The 26,180-nt window shown below is 31.6% G+C and overlaps 1 protein-coding gene and 1 long non-coding RNA gene across 2 annotated transcripts in view; one reads left to right on the forward strand and one right to left on the reverse strand.

The window, feature by feature from the left end:
* The window catches only part of LOC132752859 (teneurin-m-like), a 112,304-nt gene that overhangs the window by 66,177 nt on the left and 19,947 nt on the right, over positions 1–26,180 (reverse strand). The window contains 3 exon segments of the mRNA XM_060743249.1: positions 362–724; positions 8,583–8,681; positions 17,182–17,450. Coding sequence (XP_060599232.1) covers positions 362–724; positions 8,583–8,681; positions 17,182–17,401 — 682 coding nt within the window. The 5' untranslated portion in view covers positions 17,402–17,450.
* Positions 21,087–24,642, forward strand: LOC132752861 (uncharacterized). Its single transcript, XR_009628865.1, has 3 exons — positions 21,087–21,726; positions 22,971–23,083; positions 24,132–24,642. It is a non-coding gene; the product is annotated as an uncharacterized LOC132752861 (long non-coding RNA).

Raw genomic sequence — 26,180 nt, forward strand, 5'->3', positions numbered from 1 at the left:
TCTAAACTTAATATAAAATAATTTTTGATTGTGTGATTTATTGATGCTACTCTATTTATTAATGTTACCACATAAATTACAACAGCCATGCATAACAAAATACGAACACTCAAAAGCATGAATTGCCTGAAAAAAGAAATATAGGAAAAAAAGAGAGCCAAAACCAGCTAGTTCTTGGAAGGAAACTAAAATTTCAACTAAACCCATTTTCAAAGAAGTTAACAATTAATTCAATAGTGGTCAAAGATTTCCGAGGTCAAAAAACAATATCTATACATTATGTAAAATAATTCATTCACATCAAATTATTACTTGATTAAATAAGCTTATTCCACTTCAAGCAAAAGGGCATTATTTTTACCTGCTAGAGAGAATTGCACAGGACCTGGTGCTCGATTCTCTCCGTCTGAGTCCTCCGATAAAGACAGGTGCGAAACCTGATCGTTTCTCATTCTGTAAGTGTCCATTTCATTGGACGATGAGACGGTACTGTGCGGGGAACCTTTCCTCCAATGCCGACGTCTCCGGTTACTTGATGACGAAGTATCATTATCGTCCTCGTCACCATCCGACCCGCTCACGTAACTATACAAACGTCCATTAGAAGATGTCTGAGATGGGGTGCGACCTTTGATCTTTTTGTGAGGTGAAACGTTTCTGTTGGTTTGTTTGTCCATTAGTGGTGTTATTGGGGTACTCATGTACTCATTTCCGGTACTGATTCCTGACAACATAAACACAACACAACATTTATGATGAGCAACACGGAACATATTACGACAACATATGTGCAACATATAAAAACGACTAACACATTGATTTATCATTGATTAACCATCTTTTAGACACAACAGCATTATGAATAACAATATACCCTCAATATGCAAAACAAGAATTGTACAAATATGTCATTTGTTAATGTCTTCAATGTATTTCAATTTCAATGGGTTCTTTTTTACCTTGTAATTTTTTCAACCAATTTTTGAAAAAAAATCTAGCATCTTTACAATAAATGAAACATAAGCATATATAAAAGCACATAAAAAAGCCTATAAATAAATGTGGAGACATGAAAGTTTTTATATTAACTTTATAATGCAAATAACAAAGCCAGACTTTGGATTGTTCTGATAAAAACACAAATTATTTTCATTTCTAAGCAACTATAAAAATGTCAAAGTTATATTTCTATGAAAATAATCCACCAAGAATTAGGAACCTGATACCTCGGTGATCAAATATATCCATTATTCAAAAAATTGTTTTTCATAGAAAGTAATGTATAAGTCTCCCCCAACCAAAAAAATAAATAAAAAAATACAACAATATGACAATTATTGTCAGTAAATTTCAAAGTTATTTTATTTGTGTACATTCACTACAAGCCTTATTTACATATCAGTATAGCATTCAGTCAGCCTAATATATCAGTGCAGTACAGATATATAATGACTAATAATAAGACATAAAACTACGCAAATATACCAAACATATTTTCTACATTATCAATTTTGTTGTACAAGATACATTTAAAGAACTATCATGCTTCCTGTCAATACCAGATTCAAGAGAGTGAGAAAATCTAACTTTCTGTCAATACCAGATTCAAGAGTGTGAGAAAATCTTGCTGTCATTCAAGAGAGTGAAACTCAGAAGACCATGCTTTCTGTCAATAACAGATTCAAGAGAGTGAAAAACAGTCTTGAATTGTACATATTATGTATTTTTATGTAAGAAGAATGATTCAATGCACAATATCAATCTGATGTAATTTTTTATTCCAATTAACTCAGACATTCATGCCCATTTTATAATTGCCAATTCAAACCAGCTTTCCATCTACCCGTGAAATGTCGTAAAAGCGACAGTTTTCATTTTCCGACAGCTTAATTTAATAAAGCTATAATTACAATTGCAATTACAATAAAGCATGTCTATGTTTCATAGAATAACTATTTATACAATTATCATAAATATCAAAATAATATCGCAGAGGCTTAAAATGAATTTGATTTACACTTCAATTAAGCACAATTTAATACATTAATTATCATTTTATTATTTGATAAGACATAGAATCTACATTCCATTATTTTCAAATGATAAAAAGGCTTATCAGACATGCATAGCAATGTCATTAAATGAGCTACAGTATAATTGAAATATATCTATTTTTAGAAACAAATTAAAATTTGGTTTTGTAAGTTCAAGCTAAATTATCCCCCCTTTCAGGCCATTGGGTTTTAAGATGTACAAACATTTTCATCATTAACTTCATTTTGAAGGAGAACAAATTGTGCCACACGTAGCCTAATTTCTGACAGGAACATACATCTCGTTAGCATTGTTTGTCAACTTCCCATCAGTTTGCTGGAACTTTCTTTACATAAAAGAATTCAACATCTCTAATGAAATTTGAGTCAATTAACTGTTATGAGACTTGACTGTGATTTGGAGTTGCAAACTTTAACCACTCTCATATGAATGGCTTCGAACATGCTTAACAAAATCCTTCACCAAATTTTCTGTTAAAAACCTTCATAACTAAATAAATCATATTTAAATGTGAACTATGACCTTGCGCATTTCAGTTCCCAAACAAAAGCAGGACATTACAATGAACGATGATATATACAAAATTACTTCCTATCAAACGATGCTACAGAGTTAAGTGCATTACAGCTCGGGCAATCATTGGACGGGGAACCTTAAATTGCAATACCTTGCCTGTATTCTATCAATTTATTGGTATTAGCTTCAAGTTCATTATTTAAGATGTTATCGTATTGGAATTTATGTCCGAGAATGTAACATTAAACTTTTATCACTCAAAACGCATTTCCGGATAGCTATCATTCATTGTAACCTAAAACTGCCAGATCGCAAATTGCAATTTATTGAAATGTAACTCGATATCTCTAAACGAAAGTGCCACAATATATCGAAGATGGAAAGTAGTAAAACGTAATAATATATCAGTAATGTAGAAATAAATTTAGACAATCATACGATCAATCGCCGGTAAATAAAAACGATTCACAGAACCAAACAAGTTTTAATCAATTTGTCGCATGAATTTTTTATTCAGCACAACGTCAGCTTTGATGGTCGGAGACCTAACAGGAAGTAGATGTAAATAAAACTTGGACAAACTGACAGGTTTATGCTACGGATGCATGCTAAAACTTTGTACATCATTATGCCTGCTGACATGGGCATTTCCAGTGGAAGTGACAGAATCACTTTGGAACCAGTCTCACCTTCTTTTTGGTGATTGAATTACTGAGGTTGAACTAGATCTATGATTTGATATCAATAGAATAATGTGCATGCATGAATATTAGAAATTATTTTATGAAAATATGTAAATTTTCCTCCAGAAATCAAATAAAACCAAGCAAACTGAAGTAGTTATCAAGAAGACTGTCTCCTGAGACAAAAACACAAACAACAACAACAACAAGAAATGATTGTTATTTTATCTGAAACCTGAAAAAATGCAATTGTCATTTGTTTTACAAAATAGTCCAATAGCGAAAAAACACAACTTAATGGGGAATATTTTTAATTGTACCTTATCTTTCCTTGCAGATGTTTTCTTTTGTTATTCAAGAATTTTCATTGCATTAACAACAAAAAAACATCATGAAAATAAAGTTTACATTCTCAGAAAAGCTATTATTTGATAAATGTTGTCTCATAAGATAAAATTAACTGCACAGAGGTAGATAACTTAACAGCTCTTAAAATTAAATTTGTACACTATCAAGATTATAAATTGTACTTCTTCATGAAGAGTACTTCTACAGGCAGCATGATTAATCATACTTCTTTCTAGAAGAGTACTTTTTTGAAAAACAATAATTAGAGTCAGAGGAAAGTAATGAATAATGAAACTTGCCTATCTAGAAAATTATAATAACATGGATGACAGAAATAACAAATTCTTTACAAGAATTCAGTATTTGATACATACCGGTAATTAATTATTGTAATAAATTATCGGGAAAGATGTCTTGCAGCATTAAAATGCCGAGTCATCTACTGGAGCACATAAGTCAAATAATAAATCTAACATTACTGCATGCAATTCAATGATTTTAAAGAACTACTAAAAACAGTGTTGCAAATAAACTGTTAAACCTTAGGTGGTGCCCTTGGCATGGGCATGTTTAATAATCTTCATATTTACTGATATAATTTCTCATAAATTTAACGAAAATCGAAAAATCGTAAGAGAATACCTAAAATATTTTAAACATGTGAGGAATAGATAGCAAAAATGGTTTAAATTACCTCTGAAACCATCTCAATTCTAAGTTACACAACACGTACTTAAACTTCTTCAAAATATTACTTTTAAAGAGTAATTTAGAACTTTATGAATAGTGTTATTTTTTTTTGTAACTTTTCCTCAAATGCAAATGCATTGTATCTTTACATGGAATAGCATTTATTTCATTTTGTAGGAACTGTCAAAGCAATAATATTCAATCAACACAAAGTATTACATAAAGTATTCATACAATTGTCAAATTCTGTCTTATTAAAAGCTATGTCCGAAAAGAGAACCCTCGGCTGTCAAACAAATTCCTATTTCTAGACTGAATAACGGGTTTCAATGTTTAAAGCAGGGAATATAACAAAAGAGCGAACAAATTAAATTAGACTGAAGATCTACATTCAGAAAATGAAATCACCCTGACAGTCTAGTAAGAGCATTCAAACCCCTACCAGCAGTGTTAAATCAAATTTTCTCAAATTGCTACAATTGGTGGACAGGCCATATTGAGGTTTACCAGATTCCCAGTAAATTTGATTTCCTTACACCCTTTTAATCATGTCCACTTATTGAAAATCAACTTATACAATGGCACAATCTTGATCACTCCAAAGATTGCCTGCCAATCTTGATCACTCAAAAGATTTGTCAGTCCGCTGCTTGATTTGAAAAAAGCTTCTGATGGACCCTGAGTGACGCTTCATATTTATTAGACCAGTATCCTCTTTATGTTCAATTAGTGTTCAGCATGTCCCTCAATCACTAGCTCACACCTGCCCCTATATCCTAAGAAATTTATTACCTAACTGATGAACATTTTTATTTTAAATTCTAATTTAGAACAGAAGATAGCCTCCCTCATCAGGTTCTAACATCACATTAACCAAATTATATGACGCCCTGCCTTAAAATGGAACTCTACCATTCCTTAATTTAAGAACCCAAAATTAGACCAATCCAAATCAAGTTTTAGTACCTTGTCAGCCAAGACCTGAAAGTAACCCCTTTATGTGTATTAGACTTACCTTTGCTTCCAATTTGGAACATTCTATTGTTAATATAAGGCATTTAAATTGCAAAATATTTAATATTAAAAGCAATATAGTTTATATTATATATTGTTTCATTACTCAATCTACTGTCCCTATACTTTCAGTATAAATCATGAAAAAAAATCCCAATTACTAGCCAATCCCTATGGTTAAAGGAACTGCACTGAGGTCAAGGACCTAAAAACATGAAATTTGATTTTCTTACATAGATCAATTAGGACATTTGAAATAAAATGATATAAGGGCATTTCAAGACGTAGATATGCAAACAAGTGTACTAATTATCTAAAATTTTGCTCTAATGATCTAAAATTTTGCACACAAGTTATTGGTCTAGACTTACATCAAATGAATAAATCAATCTCCAAAATAATATTTCCAGTCCAGTCATATCAAAAAACCTCAGCGCAGTCCCATTAAGCCATCTAAAATCTGTTAGAACTGGGCTGACAATTATTTTCAAAACAATGAATTTATAGGTATGAAAAGTATAATTAGACATACAAGTACATGGGACAAGAAAATTTCCTTTATCTCTAAGTTCATTGGACATATAAATCAAACTCACTACTTATTATTGACCAATATAACATTCTATCTATGGCTGCAAGTCAACACCTTTTCTCTTAATTGGTCATTATGCCCAATAGACTTATAATATAACATGAAAACATTGCCAAGAATGTTTGTGGGGTTTTATATCATGTTAACATCAAATTGACACCAATTAGCTACCACAATCTACTTTATGATCCAATAACCAATGCCCCGATGCCTTACCTATATACCTTACAAAACATAAAACAAAAGAAAAACACCCAAAAATATACCAGCAAATTTATTGACTTGTTTGAAAGGCAAATCACTGGTAATGAAGTTAACAGCTGATGTTAGGTAGACTAAAGTGATTTGTTTTGAAACAAGGGTTAGGCAAAATTTAGATCTGAGGAATTTTCCTAATTATCACCATAGCAGTGTTATGTAAATTGAAGACCAACCAAACTTACAAAATTATTATAGCTACTCACAAGTTTAACTCTTTATATATTTCAACTTTTAAACAATTGTTTATTTTTTTTACAATTTTCTATTCAGCTTGAATATACAAAAAGAAAGCATCAAATTTCTTTATATAATTACCTTCAGATGTAAGAAACATTTTCATTGTAAAAAAAGTTTAGGTGTAAAGTAATTCTAAAGAAGCACAAAACTTTAAAACAAATTTAAATGTTAATTCTGGAACTAAAACTACATACATAAAATAAAAGAAAACCAATACATCTTAAGACAAATGTTGCCACATAATTATCTAAGGTGTTACCAAAACTTAGTTTTCTCCCCCAAAATATTATTGTTTTAGAGCGAAGCAAGCTTTATTATCATTATTCTAATTATGTGGCTTACATTATAAAGTTGCGCAAAATAACGAGCAAAAAATGCTTCCCTCGTAAAATGAACATTACTTTGCGAATGTAAATAATTGAGGTTAAAAAATAATTTGCTGGGAAATAGTATAGAAAGAAGATGAAAAAAATGTATGTACCAAAGAAAATATGCAGATATTTTTGCTAAATCTTTCCAAAAATTGCAAAAAGATGGGAATTTCAGAGTTTTCAATTTGATATCATTACTGGATTATTTGATATCTACATCATAAATCACTATGAATAGACAGATATATTATGTAGACAAAATTTTGTTTGTTTGTATGTTAACAGAGGTTACTGTTCTGAAAACACTGGGAAGATTTATGACAGTGTGGAAGAAATACTACTGGTAAAATTGTGCAGAACATGTTCTTTAAACCATTTCATGTCAAACAAAATTACCTCCACTAAAAGATTGGCACTTTGGTGTTTTGCTGTAGAAATTCCAGAGAATAGTTACAGATGGAATTTAGAACACAGATTGTAGAGTAATGTCACAGACAAATATATTGGATGGTGATATTAAAAAGCTCAAAACAATATATAAATTATGTATTTAAGAAAATGCTCAAGATAGAAAATCAGTATTTGATAGAAATTCAGTATCAATGCACAACAACTTTCATCATAGCAATCCTGTAGTAAACAATAAATTTCGAAGTCTTGAAAGTTTTCCGTTTAGTACACAATTTGACTAACAATACTTTTCTCAATTTTTAAGCAACACATATTTTCTTTCCAGTACCACAGATAAGACGGGGTATGGGATTCAATCCTCTCCATTAAAGTCTGTCAACTAGTCTTATGAGTGAGTAAAGCCAGTATTATAACCATCATAACATAATAATGTTTTCCTTCCACTATTATGATTGTCTGATTCCTTATTATAAAACATGTGGGCAGGTAAAGGAAACTATGATACCACTGATGATACAGGAATATCTGCCGCGGCATCTATCATAATATCATAATCTACAAACAACAAAATACTTATCTCCTCGACAGAAAATCGCTTTTATGTTAACATTCTTCTTAATGATACAGTCTGTCATTTTCATAATATGTTTTCTATATCACTTTGTTAGAAAAAGCATAAACAAGATCCATATCGGAGCTCATGATCAAGAAATTATTCTTTACGCAGAGAGAATTTCTTAATGCTTTCACAGCCTTTATTATTATCAATATTTCCGAGATCTATAAATCATATTGTGTTGATAAAAGATGACGATAATGTAAATTTCTTTCTCCTGTAAAACAAATCATCGCAGAGATAAAATATTGCACTGGAGTTATTTTCAGATAGAAATTACAATTTCAGTACGAAAAAATGCAATGTATATCCATTTTCACCTATAAAAGTGGTTTATATTTCAAGAAGTTCATATAGCAATGAAGTTACAATACAACATTTCAACAGAAGACAATTCTGCATCAAACCATTAAACTTAAATTTCAATATGTCAGGAAGGTATTAATAAATTTTACAAGTCATAACAAAATTTATAGTATGAAACATAATACACAAGAATGTTAAAGCATCTAATCTAACAAAAGAAACAATATTCTAGTATCTATTCTAAACAAGTCTAAGTCAAACCAAAAAGGAGGAGAATAAAAATTTCTTTATAAGAGAGAAGGCTGCAGCAATATAGCATCCATCTATCTAAAAAGAACACAGTTCATCAAAGTAACTGAAATTAATAAAACAGGCTATAAGAACACCAACAGAAAGCAATAGAACAAAGCTGAAAGATTGAGAGACACTATAAACTTTGAACAACATCCAGAAAAGGGGATACTGTGGAAAAAGGTTCAAACCTTCACTGTAGGGTATGAGAAGAAGTTGTTTTGGATAGTTGTAGACCTGTTCCTGGTCATTGGATAGAAACCATGACAACCGTTTGCCACCATCAGAGTCTAGAAGAGATGAAATAGATACAGAAACATTTCTAGTTAACTAACTAAACCACTACAAGGGGTAGATGTAGATGACAATGAGATGAGAGAGGGATAAAGTGTACTTAATGTCACAAGGACATACTGTAAATGACTCCTATAGCATTGCTGCAATGTTCCAAGGCATGAGCACATGTGGCAATTTATGATTTATATAATATTTTTAATATCAAATAAAACTGGCAGGTAATTTATCATTGAGAATTGCATTTATATATATTCAAGCTTTATAAAAAGTGAATTAGTCCATAATGGAAAGTCTACAACACTATAAATGTGCTGCTAGTATTTAGTATCATACACGGCAACAAATCACGAAAGAATGATAATTATACTGATGTTGTATACAATGAACATTATATAATTTTTTTTTTCAAAATATTTATAATTATTCACCATATAAATTTTCATAGTTACGGTAATCACTTACATCTTTGTCAACATTTTTTTTTCCATGAAACATTTTATAAGAATATCCTTTTTATCAATATCTAAAATACTTTTGGAAAAATTGTGCCTATTTTAGACAAATCCACTAATTTTATGATGCTATTTTGCATAAAAATATAATATTTTGCCACAATAAAATTATGTTTATAAATATTTACCATCTTCATAACTTGTTTCTGCAGTCATTATTTGAATTCCCTTGTACAGAATCATTTATGATCCAACTCTATTTAATCCAGTATAAATAGGCCACAATTAAACAAAATGGGCCTAAAAACTCCACCTTGTGAAACACCTTGTCTTACATTTTAACAACTTTTAAAGTTCTTCTTAAATCTCAATACATTTACTTTGTTTATAATCACAATACTGAATTCCTTTTATCTATTTCATATTCCTGCTAAAATTTATAAATCTTTAAATCCATTTCTGTTTCTATGTTTACAAAAGCCAATTCATACACATCTCCCCAATTCACTTGCCTACAGACACATATTTATCTAAAATCATTATTTCCCCACATATCAATTTAGTCTTAATTCTCCAAATCTTATAGACAAATAAACAAGGCTGATAGTCCAAAGATATCCTTAGCAACAGTTTTGTAATATGTGTAGCCAGGGGCTGTAGGTTGTCAACATCCTATTAAACATTTACTTAGATGTAATCATTTCCTTATGATAGAAAGTAGCTGATGGTCCTATGATAGCTGGACTCCCCTTGGGGGATCAGCTCAGGAGGAGACTTATGTCATATTATAACAGGTGGGTGTTTCTAATTTAAACAATAAATCAAGATCATATAATATTGACAGAGAAACAGTTTAAAGTAAAATGAAGAATAAAATAAAGTTGAAACAACATGTGATGATTAATCTATTTAGTTAAGAACATAAGGAATAAAGAATTTTATTTATTAATGTCTAGCATCATTAATAAATATCTCCAAAAGACTTTGAACATTGGTCTCACTGGTCATATTTCAAGATGTAAAAAATCTTACTTTCATTGCAATTCAGTTGAAACTTAATCCATCAGATTTCTGAAAATTGATTTGATAGACTTCAACTGAAATTCGATGAAACGTTGGATCTTTCTAAAGTATCATAATATTTAAGAACTTTGTTTCTGTGTTTGTTTTTTTCCAGGCAGACTTCAACTTGGCAGTTGCTCCACTTAAACTAATGTTACTAACCAGAATAACAAGAATTTTCTCTGCTAGTGATGATACACATGATTTCTAAACCAGTTGTGAGAGAGTCAAATGAACATTAGACCTGATTGTCACATATAAATTTTAGGCCTTGCCGTAGGAATGAACCAGCGACTCCTGTATGACAAATCTGATGCTCTCCCTATTGACCTTAGCAAGTCTACATTTTATACTTTAATTCAATCTTCACTTTTCCTATAATGAGCTTTCTTTTCCAATTCAAGAATTTATTTTCGATAACTGGTAAATTAATTTTTCACTGTTCTGTTAAACTGCAATTATAAACTGTTCCATAAATTACAAGTTTCTTCTGTTATTAATCAAACTTTAAATCCAGCAACCTTTTGGCTTTGCCTAATTCATTTAAACTAAAACTGTTATTAGATTAATGAATACAGAAAACTATATATGATTGTTGAACCTGACAATTCTATAATGAAGCAATCTTTAACCATTGTAATACCACATGTATTCATTTAATAAGAGATACCAAAATTACTTTCGAGAATAAAAGGCAAAATAGAATATTGGCTTTGTTAGTAAATCACAACGCATTGGCTTTCACAGATCTTTTTTTTTACACTAAATTAAATGATACTTTATCCATGAAATATTCATTTATTTATCAATTTAAATTTATGTATCAAGATTTGCCTTAACCTATAATGATGGATATAGTATAATGACTGTGAGATGGGTGACTCTTGACTTCTGGTTTTAAAGCTGATTTTAACATGTTTTGGGTCATTACACAGTCATTACATCTAACTAGCATTCCTGGATAACTAACCAGTACCAATTTCAGATTACAGACTATCACAAATACAACATGATTTCGGAATCAGCTATTCTGAACTGATCTTTATTAGGAAAAACTGAGTTTTGTTTTTTGTTTTAATTCTAGAGGTACAGTGCCAAATGTAACTGACTATAAATCACTAGTCTCTTGCCTTTGTAGGTTCAAATCCCAAATTATGAACTTTAGGTCAGTGGTTTCGTCAAATGTCAACCTGTACCCAAAATAATGCACAGAAGGTCATCCAAGGTCAGGAAACTTGACAGTCACCATAATATGAATATAATTATGACCTTCACACTTGTTGGTGTGGCTTAAACTCAAGGGAAAAAATAAACTTTAATAAAGTAACTTAATGAACCAAGGCCGTCGTCGATGGTCCGGCCGGTCCGGCCTTGGCCGGACCAATATTTTGGCCAAAAATGAGTTTAAAAAAAACAACAACAAAAAACCGCATCGCTGATAAGCAATTTGACACTTAACTGGCCACTTGAAGTTAAGTGTGAAGTTAATTGACATCGACGTGGCTTCGGACAGTTCACCGTATATATTATGAATATCTTAAACTAGTATGCATGAATTCTCCGAGAACTTGATAACATTTTATATTTTGTACACGGTAACCATCCAAAAGTCATGTTTTTATCACATATCCGTGCCGTTTTTGCGACTCCGTGAAAATGGTATTGCACGGCCGTGCACGTATTTTGACGTCATTTGCGTTATACTCAATAAATGTTAGCGTTTTTCTATGGGCGTCAATGAAAAATGGTTCTTTTTCACTTCAAAAGGTACTTATTTTTGGTATGTAATAAACAAAATATTAAATTCGTGTAAGTTCATTACTGAATTTATTGAACTCGATGAATAAAATATGATACTCGACAGAGGCTTGCATAATATATTTTCATTCAACTCGTGAAATAAATCCATAATCAACTCATTAAACTTACTCAATTACATAATTACAGTGCAGGGACGGTTCCGGCCTAAGTATTTTGAAGAAATCGATCTTGCCATTGCCAGTGTTAAATAGAGATTCGACCAACCGGGATTTCGCGTACTATAGAACTATTAAGGCCGGACAACCTTTGAAGACCGAGTGCACTAGAAAACTTGGTTTTGTTTGTGATTTCTATGGCAACGATATTAACTGAGACATCTTAGAGATGCAGCTTCAGCTGCTACGTTCATATTCGACAAAGCAGAAAATAGTACTGTTACTCTACCTGACGTTTTGAAATTTGTGTCAAAACAGTCGGTGCTAGAACGAGCACTGTTCTCTGATGTCGTTGTGTTGTTAAAGATTTTGTTAGTAATGTCTGCTTCTAATGCTACCAGTGATAGGACATTCTCGGCGCTCAGAAGAATAAAGACATACCTGAGATCTATAATGTCTCAAGTACACTTGAACAAACTAATGGTGTTACATATTCAAAAGTGCAGGACAGATTCACTCAACTTACGTGTAATTGCCGACGAGTTCATTACCACCAGAGAACGACGGCGATGTGTTTTTGGAAACTTTACATAAAATGAGACTCTGTATTTTGTATGATTATTTGAACAAAATACAAGTTACTGCTAAACAAAAAGCGGTTATTGTTGACTCTTTATGTAATATTCTTCCATCATGGCATCGATTGTTATTTAAGCTTATACCATTATGTGATTTATGTTAAAACAAAAATCCACGTACTGTAATATTTTGTAATATATTGTATTTGTTTTACAATAATTATCAGATAAAATGTATCTTAAGAATTATAACAACATCAGTTATTGTTTATTTTTCATTTGCCAAATATCAATTAAATGTATTCATTTTTTTATGTACACCTGCCCGTCCGTTATGCAAACCTTAATTTTCACCACTTTAATCTGTAAAAAATCGCTGACATTTTACTATAACATGTACAAGCGACAGGCTGAAAGCTGTGCCAAATATACGCGAAAAACGCCCCTGAGAGCATCCTAGAATACAAAATTTTCCGGGGGAGCATGCCCCCGTACCCCCCTAGATTCTGACTAAGACATACCAAATTGGCCGCACCAATCACAAAATCGTGACGACGGGCCTGATGAACTCAAATGAAGCATTAATTTTATATGTCATTGACAGTAAGATTTTCTCATGGTTTCACTTGTACATGGGGGGCACATAAATCATACATGGCAAGGTGACACACTTCATATGCCAGTTATATTCAAAACAGCTTCTGGTCACTGAAGTTATTAAAATATTAATGGATCCAGCCTACTCTAAAACTGGTGTTACTTTAACCCTTGAAGGCAATACTTGTTAATACTTGTCAAAATTTGATGAATTGATAAAAAATAAAGAAATAAAACAAATATTTAAGACAAGAAATACAGACAGACTAATGTCCAGCAGTCTTCAGTAATGCGGTAATTTTGGTGTTATAGGCTCTTATAAAAATACAAGTGATTTTAAAAATGATAAAAGACAAACTTAAATCAAACAAAACCAAAACAAACATTGATAACGATCTTTAATCATCAGTTGGTTTTATTTTTACATAATCTATTATCGTTTCATACATTGATAATTTATATTCTTGTAGGGAATATTTAATTTCTGAAAATGGTGGTAAGCACTTAAGAACTTAATACATAAGTAAAAGACATTGAATATTACCTATATAAATCAGTCTATCATAGTCTTTCACAAGTGACCCCTATCCCCACCACTCTGCCACCCTCCCTTTCCCGACTGTGATCAGAAGTGGGAGCTTTTAAGTCTTTAAGTAAAATACACAATGTTAATGTCATATGGCAACTTTCCAGTTTTACTGGTTGAGGAAGACCTCAGATGCCCTTCGTGCTTTAATTCAGGCATGAGCAGAAACTTAAGTAGATCCACCAACCGGGATAGCTTCCTCACATTAAATTACAGGAGTCGAACCCATAATCGTAAGGGTCAAGTGATTGACCCTTGGCGAGCAAAACCGCTCAGTCATGACACTTAAAGACATATAATGCACCAAACAGAATAGAATCTAATATAAAGTGCCTCTATTAAAATACTTAAAACAAAGATGAACAGTTACAGAAGGCAATATGAAAATATATAAGGATAATACAACCAAAGTTCTTAAGTGCCTACTAAAAACACCTCCATTGTCAAGCCTTTAGATATACTGTGAAAATTTATACATTTAAGTTCCAATTTATGATATACTTCGATACATCTTGGCAATAATTTCCATACAACGCAGACATTTTCATAACACTAGGGAGGAGAAAAACAGACGTAGGCCCCACTTTTATGATGTATTTATTTTATGAAAGTATCAATTTTCCATCTTCATATGCATAAAGAGCATCATTCGAGTATTTATTACCAAAATAAAACAAATGGATCTCTAGCCCTGATGCTCGATTAGAATATTTGCCTTGGAACATGTTCCACAGGAAATGCAGCAGACGCACATGCAGAAGAGACGGAATTATGAAAGAAAACCTGCAATTATGATGTAATCATAACATAATATTACATGACAACAATTGATTACACAAATTTTCCCCCCTTTAATTATGCTATAATGCAGTATCAGTAACAAAATCAGACTCTTGAAAAAAAAAACACTGTTTTTTTCCCTTTTTAGTAAATCGTATTTTCTACTTTCTATAGAAAATTAAATGGCAAGTTTTGTGTGGAAAAGTATTGAAAATACGTCTGCTTGCTTTTAGTGCAAGGAAGCTTTTACAACCCAGCTTCCGTAACCTGTCACTGAATTAGTCTTTAAAATGTTGGTAAATCAGTTCTACAATATTACAGAAGTTTCTATTGTAATCATTCTTCTAGGATTACATACTGTTACTGGAATGCTTTAATAAAATTGAATTTGTTTTATGGGCTATGCCATCTTACTACTTAAAGTATCAAGTTATGAACTAAATTGAAATGGATGGTTTGAAAGCTTGAATAAGTATTTTTGAAAATCAGTAAAAATAATTTGATGCTCCAAACATGGTTTATTCTAGGAAAATCAAATAAAATTAGAATTGTCTGTATGAAATTATGCAGCTGCAAATGTTAACACTTGTTTGATTGAAATAACAATTAAAGGAACTTCACTGAGGTGCAAAAGCCTAAAACATAAAATTTTCATTTCTTACATAGATCAGCTTGGGCACTTAAAACAGAAATATATGCAAAGGATAGTTAAGAAATATACCAAGATAAAATAAATTGAAAATCATATTTTTGTGCCCTTATTAGCCTGATTTGTGTCATTTTCACAATTAGAATAATTATTCTTGGAAAATTGAGTGAGAGAATAATGTGAAATTTTGCACACAAGTTTATGGTCTAGATCTACATCAAATGGAATATAAATCTCAAATAATTATCTTAAGTCCCGTCATGTCAAAAAACCTCAGTGGAGCCCCTTTTAAATGCTAGTGTTCAAGCATCACTGGGGTTATGACCATCTCCTCTTAAATGACACTTGTACATTTAAATGTACAGATAAGCTGGAAAAAACAGGCTCAAAAACAAGACCGAAACTGAGAGAACTTGTTTTCATAATCAATTTTTTATATATAAATGTACTTTTAATCAAACTTGTTATTCACCAAGAGCTGACTTGTTAGGCAACATGTATGCATTTTATTACACAACACTAAACCTTTCAGGCACCAAAATTGGTGTAAATGCCATACTGACTTCGTAAAATTTCAATAATGACAAAAGGCAGATTAATAAACATTCGGAAATATGCAAACTTAATTTCATTTGCGAGCATTTGTGAAAGAATTATCATCGAACATGTTGCAACTTCCAATGATGTAAATCCCGTAACCAAGTGTTGAGCATATCGTCACGGGGCGCGTATTGTTCTCGAAAATGAATTAGATTGTTAGGAATGAATAGGCTTCTCGGCAGGATATTTTGAAAGATGAATGTCCGGGCACCAAGTAGAGACGGCTGTATCATTTCATAATAGCATGGAATTAAATGTTTTACCAATAAATATTACCGAGGAGAGGGTATAATGGTATTAAATATTGATATAAATCAACGAAAATAAAGACAAATATTGCAAATTACGAGACTGCCAAACAAAATTGGATGGTACGGAATAAAAAGGTTTTACTGAATTATAGCTTTCGAGGTCACAGAAAAAAGCATTGTGTAATTCATTACGTCTAATCAACTAACCAATTCTCAAGGAACCGTTTTCTTGCTTTTCTTTTAATTTTTACACGAATGGTTGAAGAATTACCACTATATGTGACCTAGTTTCAGAGAAAAAAGTTGTTATGATGATAAATTGTTGCAGTTGATGATAGAAAATAATGTCAAATCAATAATAGTTTGTTCTTGTGAAAACATGGTGGATTAGTCCAATCAAAGATTTGATGTTCTTATTTAGAAAAAGAATCAGGTAACAGTAAAACCTGTCAATGGACTACTTCTGAAACTACCTTTAAGTAAAGACCTATTGAAGAATAATGTCTAACCAACAGGGAGTATAGTATCCCCTAACTATACAACCTGTGTTGAAAGACCATCTGTTATTAAAGACCTGCTTTACCATTACACAAATTTTCAGGATACCAGGTTTGACCATGTTTGCAATTGAATATTTCATGTTGTCATAATTTTCCAACATGATAGTTTCATGTTTAAAATGTGATTTAGTTCCCATCTTTAAAACACAGACCAAACAAATCTAATTTACCATGCAATGTATCCTTTATATATTACTGAAACTGTAAACTATTTTATAATGCTAGCTCCTACTCCTATTTAGATTCAACAAGAATTATAATTTTATATGCCCTACATCTCAAGGCTTCATACATAGAACTTGCCATAATCATACATGTATATAAAATGCATGCTTCAATCTTCTCAAGCAAAATAAAAGTTCAGCGCAAACTTTGTCATAATCTGAATCGGTTAAAAAGTATAAAAGAGCAAATTATGACAAAATTGCGATGAAACTTTGGCTCATGACCTTGACCTCTTACCTAAAGCATTCAGTTTTTTGTCATGTAGAGCTGTTTTAACTTCTTCATATGGTCGTAGATTATCGTCCGAGTGAAAGTCTTCCTCGGAGGAACTATATGTTTTACTTCCACGTTTATTTCTTTCGTGAGTGCGACGACCTACTGCCCTATTTTGAGGTTTATAATTTGGTGTTGTACTTAACGAACTCATCTCCATTTTAACAGGGGAAATAACTCTCATGAAGTTCTTAGCACTGTTGTCATGGTATCACATAATTTGTCCATTAATTCTGAAAAATAAATAAAACATTTTTTTTTCACTTTCATTTACTAATTTAAATTTTAAATTCTAACTATACAGATTAAATGCTCACATTTTTACTTTCCTTCTGTACTAGATAAACTTCCATGCTGACAAGGGAATTAACTGTAATGAAGAAAAAAATCCAGTTTCCATGGCAACAATTTTGTTGCATGAAATTTTAATAAAACATTCATCATCTCTCATTTAAAATAATTAATTCCTAAAAATTTGCCTATTTCATCAACATTTGGAGTTATATTGTTAAAAACGCTTCAAATTCAACTTAAAATTCAGAGCTAGGGTCAACAACGAAATTTGTATAATTGGGTAATTTTCATACAGGGGGAAAATTTCCCCGAGAAGCTGATCTTGTTACAATTTCCTTCAGTTCCGTATTTACAAAAAAACGCCCAAATTGCGTTTTATTCCATGAAAAGTTCTCCAATTGTGAAAGTTCTCGCGGATTATTTTCATTCTACAACATGCAAATAAATCCAAAAACGCAACATGTATGAAAAACAATTCCAGTAAAATAGCTCATCATTTTATTTCAGTTCAGTCATGAATTTTCATGCATATTTGTAGATTCAATTACAAAAGTTTTTGCAGTTCACTGAATTTGGTGAAAATGCCGACTTCCTCTTCGGAATAATCTTATTTCCTGAAGATCTTATTTGTATTCATTGAATTTAAGTAACATATTATTCAATTTAACAAAATAATACAGAGTTTTAAAATTTATTGGCAATTTCAGGCGAAATCTCATATGGCAAATTCCACACTCAAGCAGTTAAGATTTTATACCCTTAATAGTATTGCCTTCACTTTAAATCAAACCACTGTGATTGAAATGTGTTCAAGTCAGACAACAGGGGCTGTTTTTTCTGCAACAAGGGCTCTAAAAATCTAAAATCAAGAAAATCATAAAACTGTCAAAGAGAAATATATAAATACAACATATGTCATGTTTTTAACTTATTTAAACTTTAAATCCAAGCAAGTGGGTTTTTTTTTTCTTCAATTTTTTTTTTATTTAAATTTGAATAACAAAATTGCAAATTTTTAACCCTTTTATTGCCATATTGTGTGATCCTTCATGAAATTTACTGAATTCATTTTAAAATAATCTCTGAAAAAATGTAGTGTACAATTAGAATATGAGCAATGAAATGCCCAACAATGGTCTCTAAAGGAGCAAATTCTTCCATGTTAAAAAGCCATCGAGCAAGCCCTATAAGATATTTCTATGAAAATCAGTTCAAAATTGTGCAAAAAAAATAATGCAGGCAGAGGCCCTTGAGTCTTCTCATATCAGTAAAGAGCTTGAATGCAACAACTTACCAAAAAGACCATAAATAGTACCTAAGCAACTTAAAAACCTGCAAGAAAATAAATAAACCCAAAGAGAACATGGAAACGCAAAAGGAAACAAAAAATTGTTGACCATTCTGAGCTTTTATCACCAGACAGCACGATATTAACATCTTAAACCAACAAGAAATTATGTAATCTTATACCATTCAATCAGGGAAACCAATTTTGAAACCTCACTTATTTGAGATTTTAGGGGTAATTCAAAGAAAATTGAAGTCTTAGCTCTTCCTTTTCAAATCAATAACAGTAGAATTAAAATCATTCGTGAATCACCCGGCAAGAAATGATTCCTTGTTAGATATAGAGAGAAGCAATGATTTCTCTAAATGATTTCATTTTCTGTAAAATGATTGAGCGACTTTCGAAGCAACTTGAAAACCTATCAATTACACAATGCACAAGCATTCTGCATTATTAAAAGCCCGTGCACCTATTAATAGGAAATACCATCAAATTCAGTTTAACAGAGCAATTTTGAATGTTTGAACTTATATTGTCTACATTAAACTTGTGCCAGTTTCCATGGCGATGTAAATTTTCCCACTTGCAAAAAAAGGTTTTTAATTGTGTAATTATTACCTGTAGAAATATAATTCACTGTAAAGTATTTTCTGCTTGAAAATGCAATTTAATTTTATTGGTACTTAGAAACTTTGTCTCTGAAGCATACAATTTAAAACTTCACATTTTTTCCATGTAAATCATTAGGACAACTTTAAAGAAGTATTTTACTTTAAAATAAATGGGAAACAGATTTTCTAAAGAAGCAATTTCAAACATTCTTATCATTACAAATTAACCAGTAAATCATTAACCATTAAATCAAAGACTTTTTCTTGCTAAAAGATATAACAGCCAATGATATCATTCAATATTCATTTTTCATTCTTACATAATTATTCAAAAGTTTATTAATTCAGATTATTAGGGCAATACATTAAACTAAGGGATCAAAAGATATATGGAACACCACTGTTAACTTCTTAATATCCAACTACAAATGCAATATACAAGTTTGCTTTTCAAATTGATTTCCTAACGGCCAAAGAAGGAACATCAGTAGAAACCAAGTAGATATAGCTTCGTCCAGAGCACTTTCCAGTGCAGCAAAACTTTGTATCTTAAATTCTATTAGCTTTCCCATAGTTCTCTAAGGAACAATAACTCACTAATATTTCACAGGGCTCTGTAATGAGCTATTATTGTCTAATGCAGAAATTATGAACATCCACGCCAATTATGACAATGCAATTAGGAAACTGCCAACAAATGATAGATGACCATTCTTTGTGGATGCATCTGTAGAGTTCAGAATCTAGGTCATCACCGCAGCTAAAATGTTTAAATAGCAACATGGGGGATTATTGTTTGAATTTTTAATGGCACAGTAACGGAAATATTTGCTGAGAAGAGTTTTTAATGAAACAGTTTATTAGGCATTTTAATTGTATATTTCTTGCTTCTAGAAACCACAAGCTAAAAGCAGCTCATTAAAACCTTTTTTTTAAAGATCTCAAGAAACTGCTCATTGGCCAAATGTGACCTTTAACTTGCTGCCTTTGCCCAGACCAGCCTACTCATGTACATTCTGCCAAGGCTCTAAATACTGTTAGTAAGCATGATACATCCATGACCTTTAATATATGACCTTGAAATTGTTGTGGTCATCTCATATTTATGAGAAGCGCTCACTGCAAATATATCTTGTTTGACCTTGACATTTCACCTTTACATAAAAATATAAACCATGATGCAAAGAGGGACAAAATAATAGAAACTTGTATAGAAACCAATGATTAGTCATATGGCAAAAAAAAAACAAGTCCCTAAACACATCCCCCCCCCTTTATAAAAAAAAAATTGGTACAATCTGAGTCCAGTCCATTACCAGAAATTGACAATTAAAAAGTATTTTGTTACAAATGAAAGAAACAAAAATCTTTTGTTACTCTCTTGAGACAGACTAGGACCACAATGCAACATCATTATAATCTCAAACTACTCTCTCAACTAAAACATCTAAATCTTGATTAGCCAGAAAATTACGTGATGACTTCCTACAGCTGTTGCTATCGGAGACAGCATACAACTCACCTAACCAAATTACTTCAAAAATCACTGTCACTCTGTTATACTTTCTTTCCGGTACATTTAACTCAATGAATAAAACGGGCATCACCATAAAAATCCCGATTCCAGAACATAGAAATGTAACATATTAATGCAAATAAATTTAAACATCTCTTTTTTAGTTGGGACGTAGTCCCAACTAGTGCACTTACAAACCCGAAATTTCCAACCATACAGGGTAACGCCCACTGCTGTGACGTTTCATCGCCACTCTATATGCTATATTGTATTCTAACATATCAAGGTAAGCTGAATTCATAGTGATCACCCGACCATGACCGACGCATAACCGCCGCGAGTGAAAAATAGTGCTCTGAATTTCTGAAAACTTCGATTTATTGCGAACAGAAGTGGAGACAAGAAATTTATTTTTTGAAAATAATGTGCAATTGAGCTTGAATTACGGTATTAGAAACGTAGCGGATATAATTTGAAAGGTCACATAATTCTATGAATGGGATAGTAAATTAATTGGGTCATAGTGCTTGACGGCTTGCAATATTTTAACTTACTCATCCGCCTTATCATCACATTTTTTTGTATTATATTCCAGAATTTTTTGAAAAAAGACATTATTTATCGGATAAATTTTGTAGTTTATAATTGCAAAGTGGATATTGAAATAGAATTAGCCAGAGATGTAGATAATCTATTCGTCTCTGAATTAGCCGATAATTAGGTTAAATGAATCCGACAACTTCCGGTATATTTTTCGACCTACTTCACGAGCATAATTATCAGCCTGTTAAGCTCATAAGGTATGTTATAAAGCAAAATATGTTATGAATTTGATGACTTATAATATTAAGTTTATTTATTGATGCCAATTTGTTTCCGAGGACTAAAACTTTCGTAAATAATTTCGAAGTAATTTGGAGATCTCGAGTCTTTCGTACCCAAGACATTTCGATCATACTTAGACTGCAAAACCGACAGATTTTACAAATTGATATTACACAGATGTCTGCCTTTACAGGAAAACCGGCATATACGCCTACAATTTTTTGGTCTTGTCACGGCCGTTACGTCTCTAACCAAATAGGGCACATTCTTGAATATTTCAGAATAATTTTATTTTGACCTTTATAAATTATTATATATATCTATTTAAAGTCTAGCCATTTCATTTTAGGTCATCTTTTTACAATTTGAATAATTTTTCTGGAAAAACGAAGTGTGCAAATGATCTAAAGGTTTGTACAAAGATTAGTGTTCTAAACATTCATCAAATGGTACATTTATCTGGAAAAAATATTTCAGTCCCATCATGACAAAATACCTCAATGGAACCCCTTTAAATTGAATTTACACTTTTTTTAAATGTATGGGTAAATTCCATTTTCAGTGGTTGAAATTTTCCTCTTTTCTGATTAATCAAGCTATAGTTTCCCATTTATAAAGCCACAGGTTGTTTTGAAAGTTCAAAAAAATCACTGCCACCTTGATAATAGTTAACCTGAAAAATCTTCAGGCACTTAAAGGGATTTGAAACCCCAGACCTCTTGATTACAAGGCAGACACACAACCATGTCGCGAAAATGTCAACACAACAGCAAGACTGTTGGAAATGATCTATACCTGTTCTCAATACATGGTTGAAGTAATTTATCAGTGTTAATTAGACATTTTATATGATTTAACAATTTTTGACACTACTGATATTCACATTTTTTTCACAAAATCTACATGTAAAAAATAGATATCATAATAAAATGATAGAACATTTTTCTATTTTAGTGGTAATACTGTGGAGTAATATGAAGAAATATTATTAATATTTTATTATCATAAATTTTTCAAATTTTAATTATGTCATTACATGCTGTACACAATCATATTATAGTGTAAACATATATATACATTGTATAGACACATATATACATTGTATATACCAGAGACGTTAAAATACATAAAATGAATTTATATGTCTCTGTATATACACACACTAAGAGAGTAGTATTGGATGATTTTGAAAATGAAATCTCTAAATTGATATTTTCAGGGAAATAAAAGATTATTTACTTTAATATTCACTTGGAAAGGCTGGTACATGTAGCTAGAAAAAAAGTACAGTATAAGATTAAAGAAAGACTAGAAGATTATTACAAACAACAGGTACTTATATAATATTTAATGTATATTTCACAAACCAAACTGTTTTCCAAAAAAAATTAATGAAAACATGCATTTTTACCAGTGTCACCATGGGTCAGATTAACAGACCCATTCCCAGTGACAAAATAATGCCAAATATGCTTTTTTTCTTTTCCAAGTTTAGAAAAAAATCATAAGTCAAAATTCCCGTTATCAAAGCTGACAATTTTTCTTCATACCATTTCAATCCAATATGGTACCAGACAGATGATGTTCAAAAACACATTCCATTGTCAATTTTTTATGTATTTTTTATGCTTTAAATGATATACAATTTGTTGGATTAACAACTTTGTACATGGTACTAAATATTTTTCCCAATCAAGATGCAAAATTTCTTAACCCATTACTTCATGAGCATTTTGTGAAAAATGGCTGTTTTCATTGAAAAGTCTCCCATTACAAGTTCAAATTGCTATAATACTATAAAAACTGCTTCAACACTAATCAAACTTTGCACAAATGTTGACTGGACCATTGCCCTTGCAACAACATGCTCAGGCTTAAATTTTCTGTTACCATGGCAACGAGGGGACATCTCAAAATTGCCCAAAATCACTATTTTGCCTCGATTTTTTCAAACAAAATTGATTTCAAAGTGATGCCACTTCTCAATGGATTGAGATATAGTCAAATGCTTTTCAGCGTTGGTTACACGTTACCTTATGATCAATCTGGGGTCATTTACAGCCTCTCACAAGTCCAAAATTTTCTTGGCATCATGCTTAGAATGGTTTCACACAGGTCAGTAAGACCGGTGTACACTATGTACTGTCTGCACATATGAGTCAGAAAAAATATCACAAAAAAGGAATTTAGTATTACTATGAGTATTTATTAAAGAAATTGTATTTCAAATATATTTAAATAGTATTATTGAAAGTCATTTTGTATGACAGACACACAAATCTAGTGCTCTGCATTATAAATGTAAGAAGAGACAAATAAGATAAGCATTTTTTTTTGCAAATTATTGCACTTCATATAATTTTTATTGCTTTTTTTAAAGGTGGACATGTGTCACTGTCAAGCGAATGAAGATAAGCATCACATTCGGTGGGAATCTCCAGTTTCCAGATGTAGTGATCATAACTGTACAGGCACCATTAACACTTTGGACTAGTTGGAGTATTGTAGAGGGCTAGTCTGAATTGAATCCCCTGTCAATAGTAAAGGCCAGTCATGAACATTGTGTTGAAGGAAAATGTTAAAACTCGGATTTTCCGCTTAACCAATCATTACTTTACCTTATATTCAGTGCGGTAATGTAGGAAATGGTTACTTTCTGGAACGGAGCTGTCAATTATTTTTAATTTTTTAGCTTGTTAGTGTTATCGTCGGACAGTTGTGAAGTAAAGACATCGCAGTTTGACTGTATACAAGTTGCCTTAAAGAAAGTATGTCGAAATCTTAACAGTTATTCGTTGATTTTGTAGAAATTGACCAGAATTCACCTTTGTTTACACGCATCGCTTGGACGTCGAAAACGACATGCAATGACATTTCAGTGAAATTTGGAAACTTGCATTTTTGGAAACTTTGGAGCATTTTGTAGGATTTCGATGAAGTAAAAAGTGTTTATGATAGGATACATTATTCCTAGAGGCAACCACAAAGATAAAATAGTGATCTGGTGTATTTTTACCGAACAGTTCTTGTTTGTTTTGCATGATATTTTTCTCTCGTTAGGGACCTTTATTCTTTATATATAGTATTATGAGCGTATATGGGTAAATGTGGTATATAGTGCCTGTGGTTTTAACATGTATCTTAGCTTGCCTGGTGTAATGATAAGTAATAAACCTGAGAATTGAAACTATGAGAATAAATTGTTGTTATTAGTCCCCTTCTATTTTCATTAAGAGGGGACTAAAGGCTGACCCATTTCTGTATGTCAATGAAAGCTGAATTTTGCTATAACTTAAATGGTACAAAAGTAAGGTTCATCATACTGGTATCTGATATAGAACTATACAGAGATTTAGCATGTTATTATAATTTATGCTCCTGAAAGGGAGAGAATATAGTTGCGGTCTTAACCATCTGTCGGTATGGACTCAAGTAATATTCTGGATAAATATCTGTGTTCATTCCATACAGACTTGTACTTTTGGGGAAAAAGGTTGCTCATGGGAGGAAAATATGTTTTTAATGGTGTTTTTTAGATTTTAGTTGATAAAGGAAAAAAAACATAGTCTGTACTTAGGAAGACATTTGTCCTTCACACTCTTGTCCGAAATATGAATATAACTAGATATGTATTGAAGGGATTTTATGTAAACTTCACAAAGTGATAGAGACTTTAAAGAGGAAGTGCAATGTTCAAGAAACATAACTCTACCTTGCTTCATGTTTTAATTATATCCCTTAAGTTAAAAAATGCTTATTCCAAACTATCACTGAATCTACATCAACTTGAACGACTCGAATTTTCCAATGTGTCAAAGAACCATAACTCCATTCCTTAGTTTTTAGCTCACCTGTCATAAAGTGACAGGTCAAGCTTTTGTGATCCCTTTTCGTCCAGCCGTAAACTTTTACTTTAAATGACATCTCCTCATAAAACCACTACGCTAATTTCATCCGAACTTCACAAGAATGTTCCTTTGGCTGTCACCTTTAAAAATTGTGCAAAGAATTTAATTCCATGCTGAACTCTGGTTGCCATGGGAACCGAAAGAAAAAAAACTTTAAATATCATCTTTAAAAAAAACCCTAAGAGCTAGAGCTTAGATATTTGGCTTGAAACATCCTTTAGTGAGTGTCTACCAAGTTTTTTAAATAAAAGCCCTGGGGTCAAAATTGGCCCCGCCCCAGGGGTCATTGATTTTCCCTATTTGCATATAGTAAAAACTTTATAAAATCTTCTTTTAAAGAACCCAAAGAGCTAGAGCTAAGATATTAAGCATGAAACATCATCTAATGAGTGTTTACCAAATTTGTTCAAATAAAAGGCCTGGGGTCAAAATTGGTCCTGCCCCAGGGGGTCATTAATTTTCTTTAACCTTTTACCCCATGAGCATATTGCGAAAAATGGCCATTTTCACTGAAAAGCCTC

This window comes from Ruditapes philippinarum, unplaced genomic scaffold, assembly GCF_026571515.1.
Source record: "Ruditapes philippinarum isolate M1 unplaced genomic scaffold, ASM2657151v2 ctg52_1_1_1_1, whole genome shotgun sequence".
NCBI classification, from domain to species: Eukaryota; Metazoa; Mollusca; class Bivalvia; order Venerida; family Veneridae; genus Ruditapes; species Ruditapes philippinarum.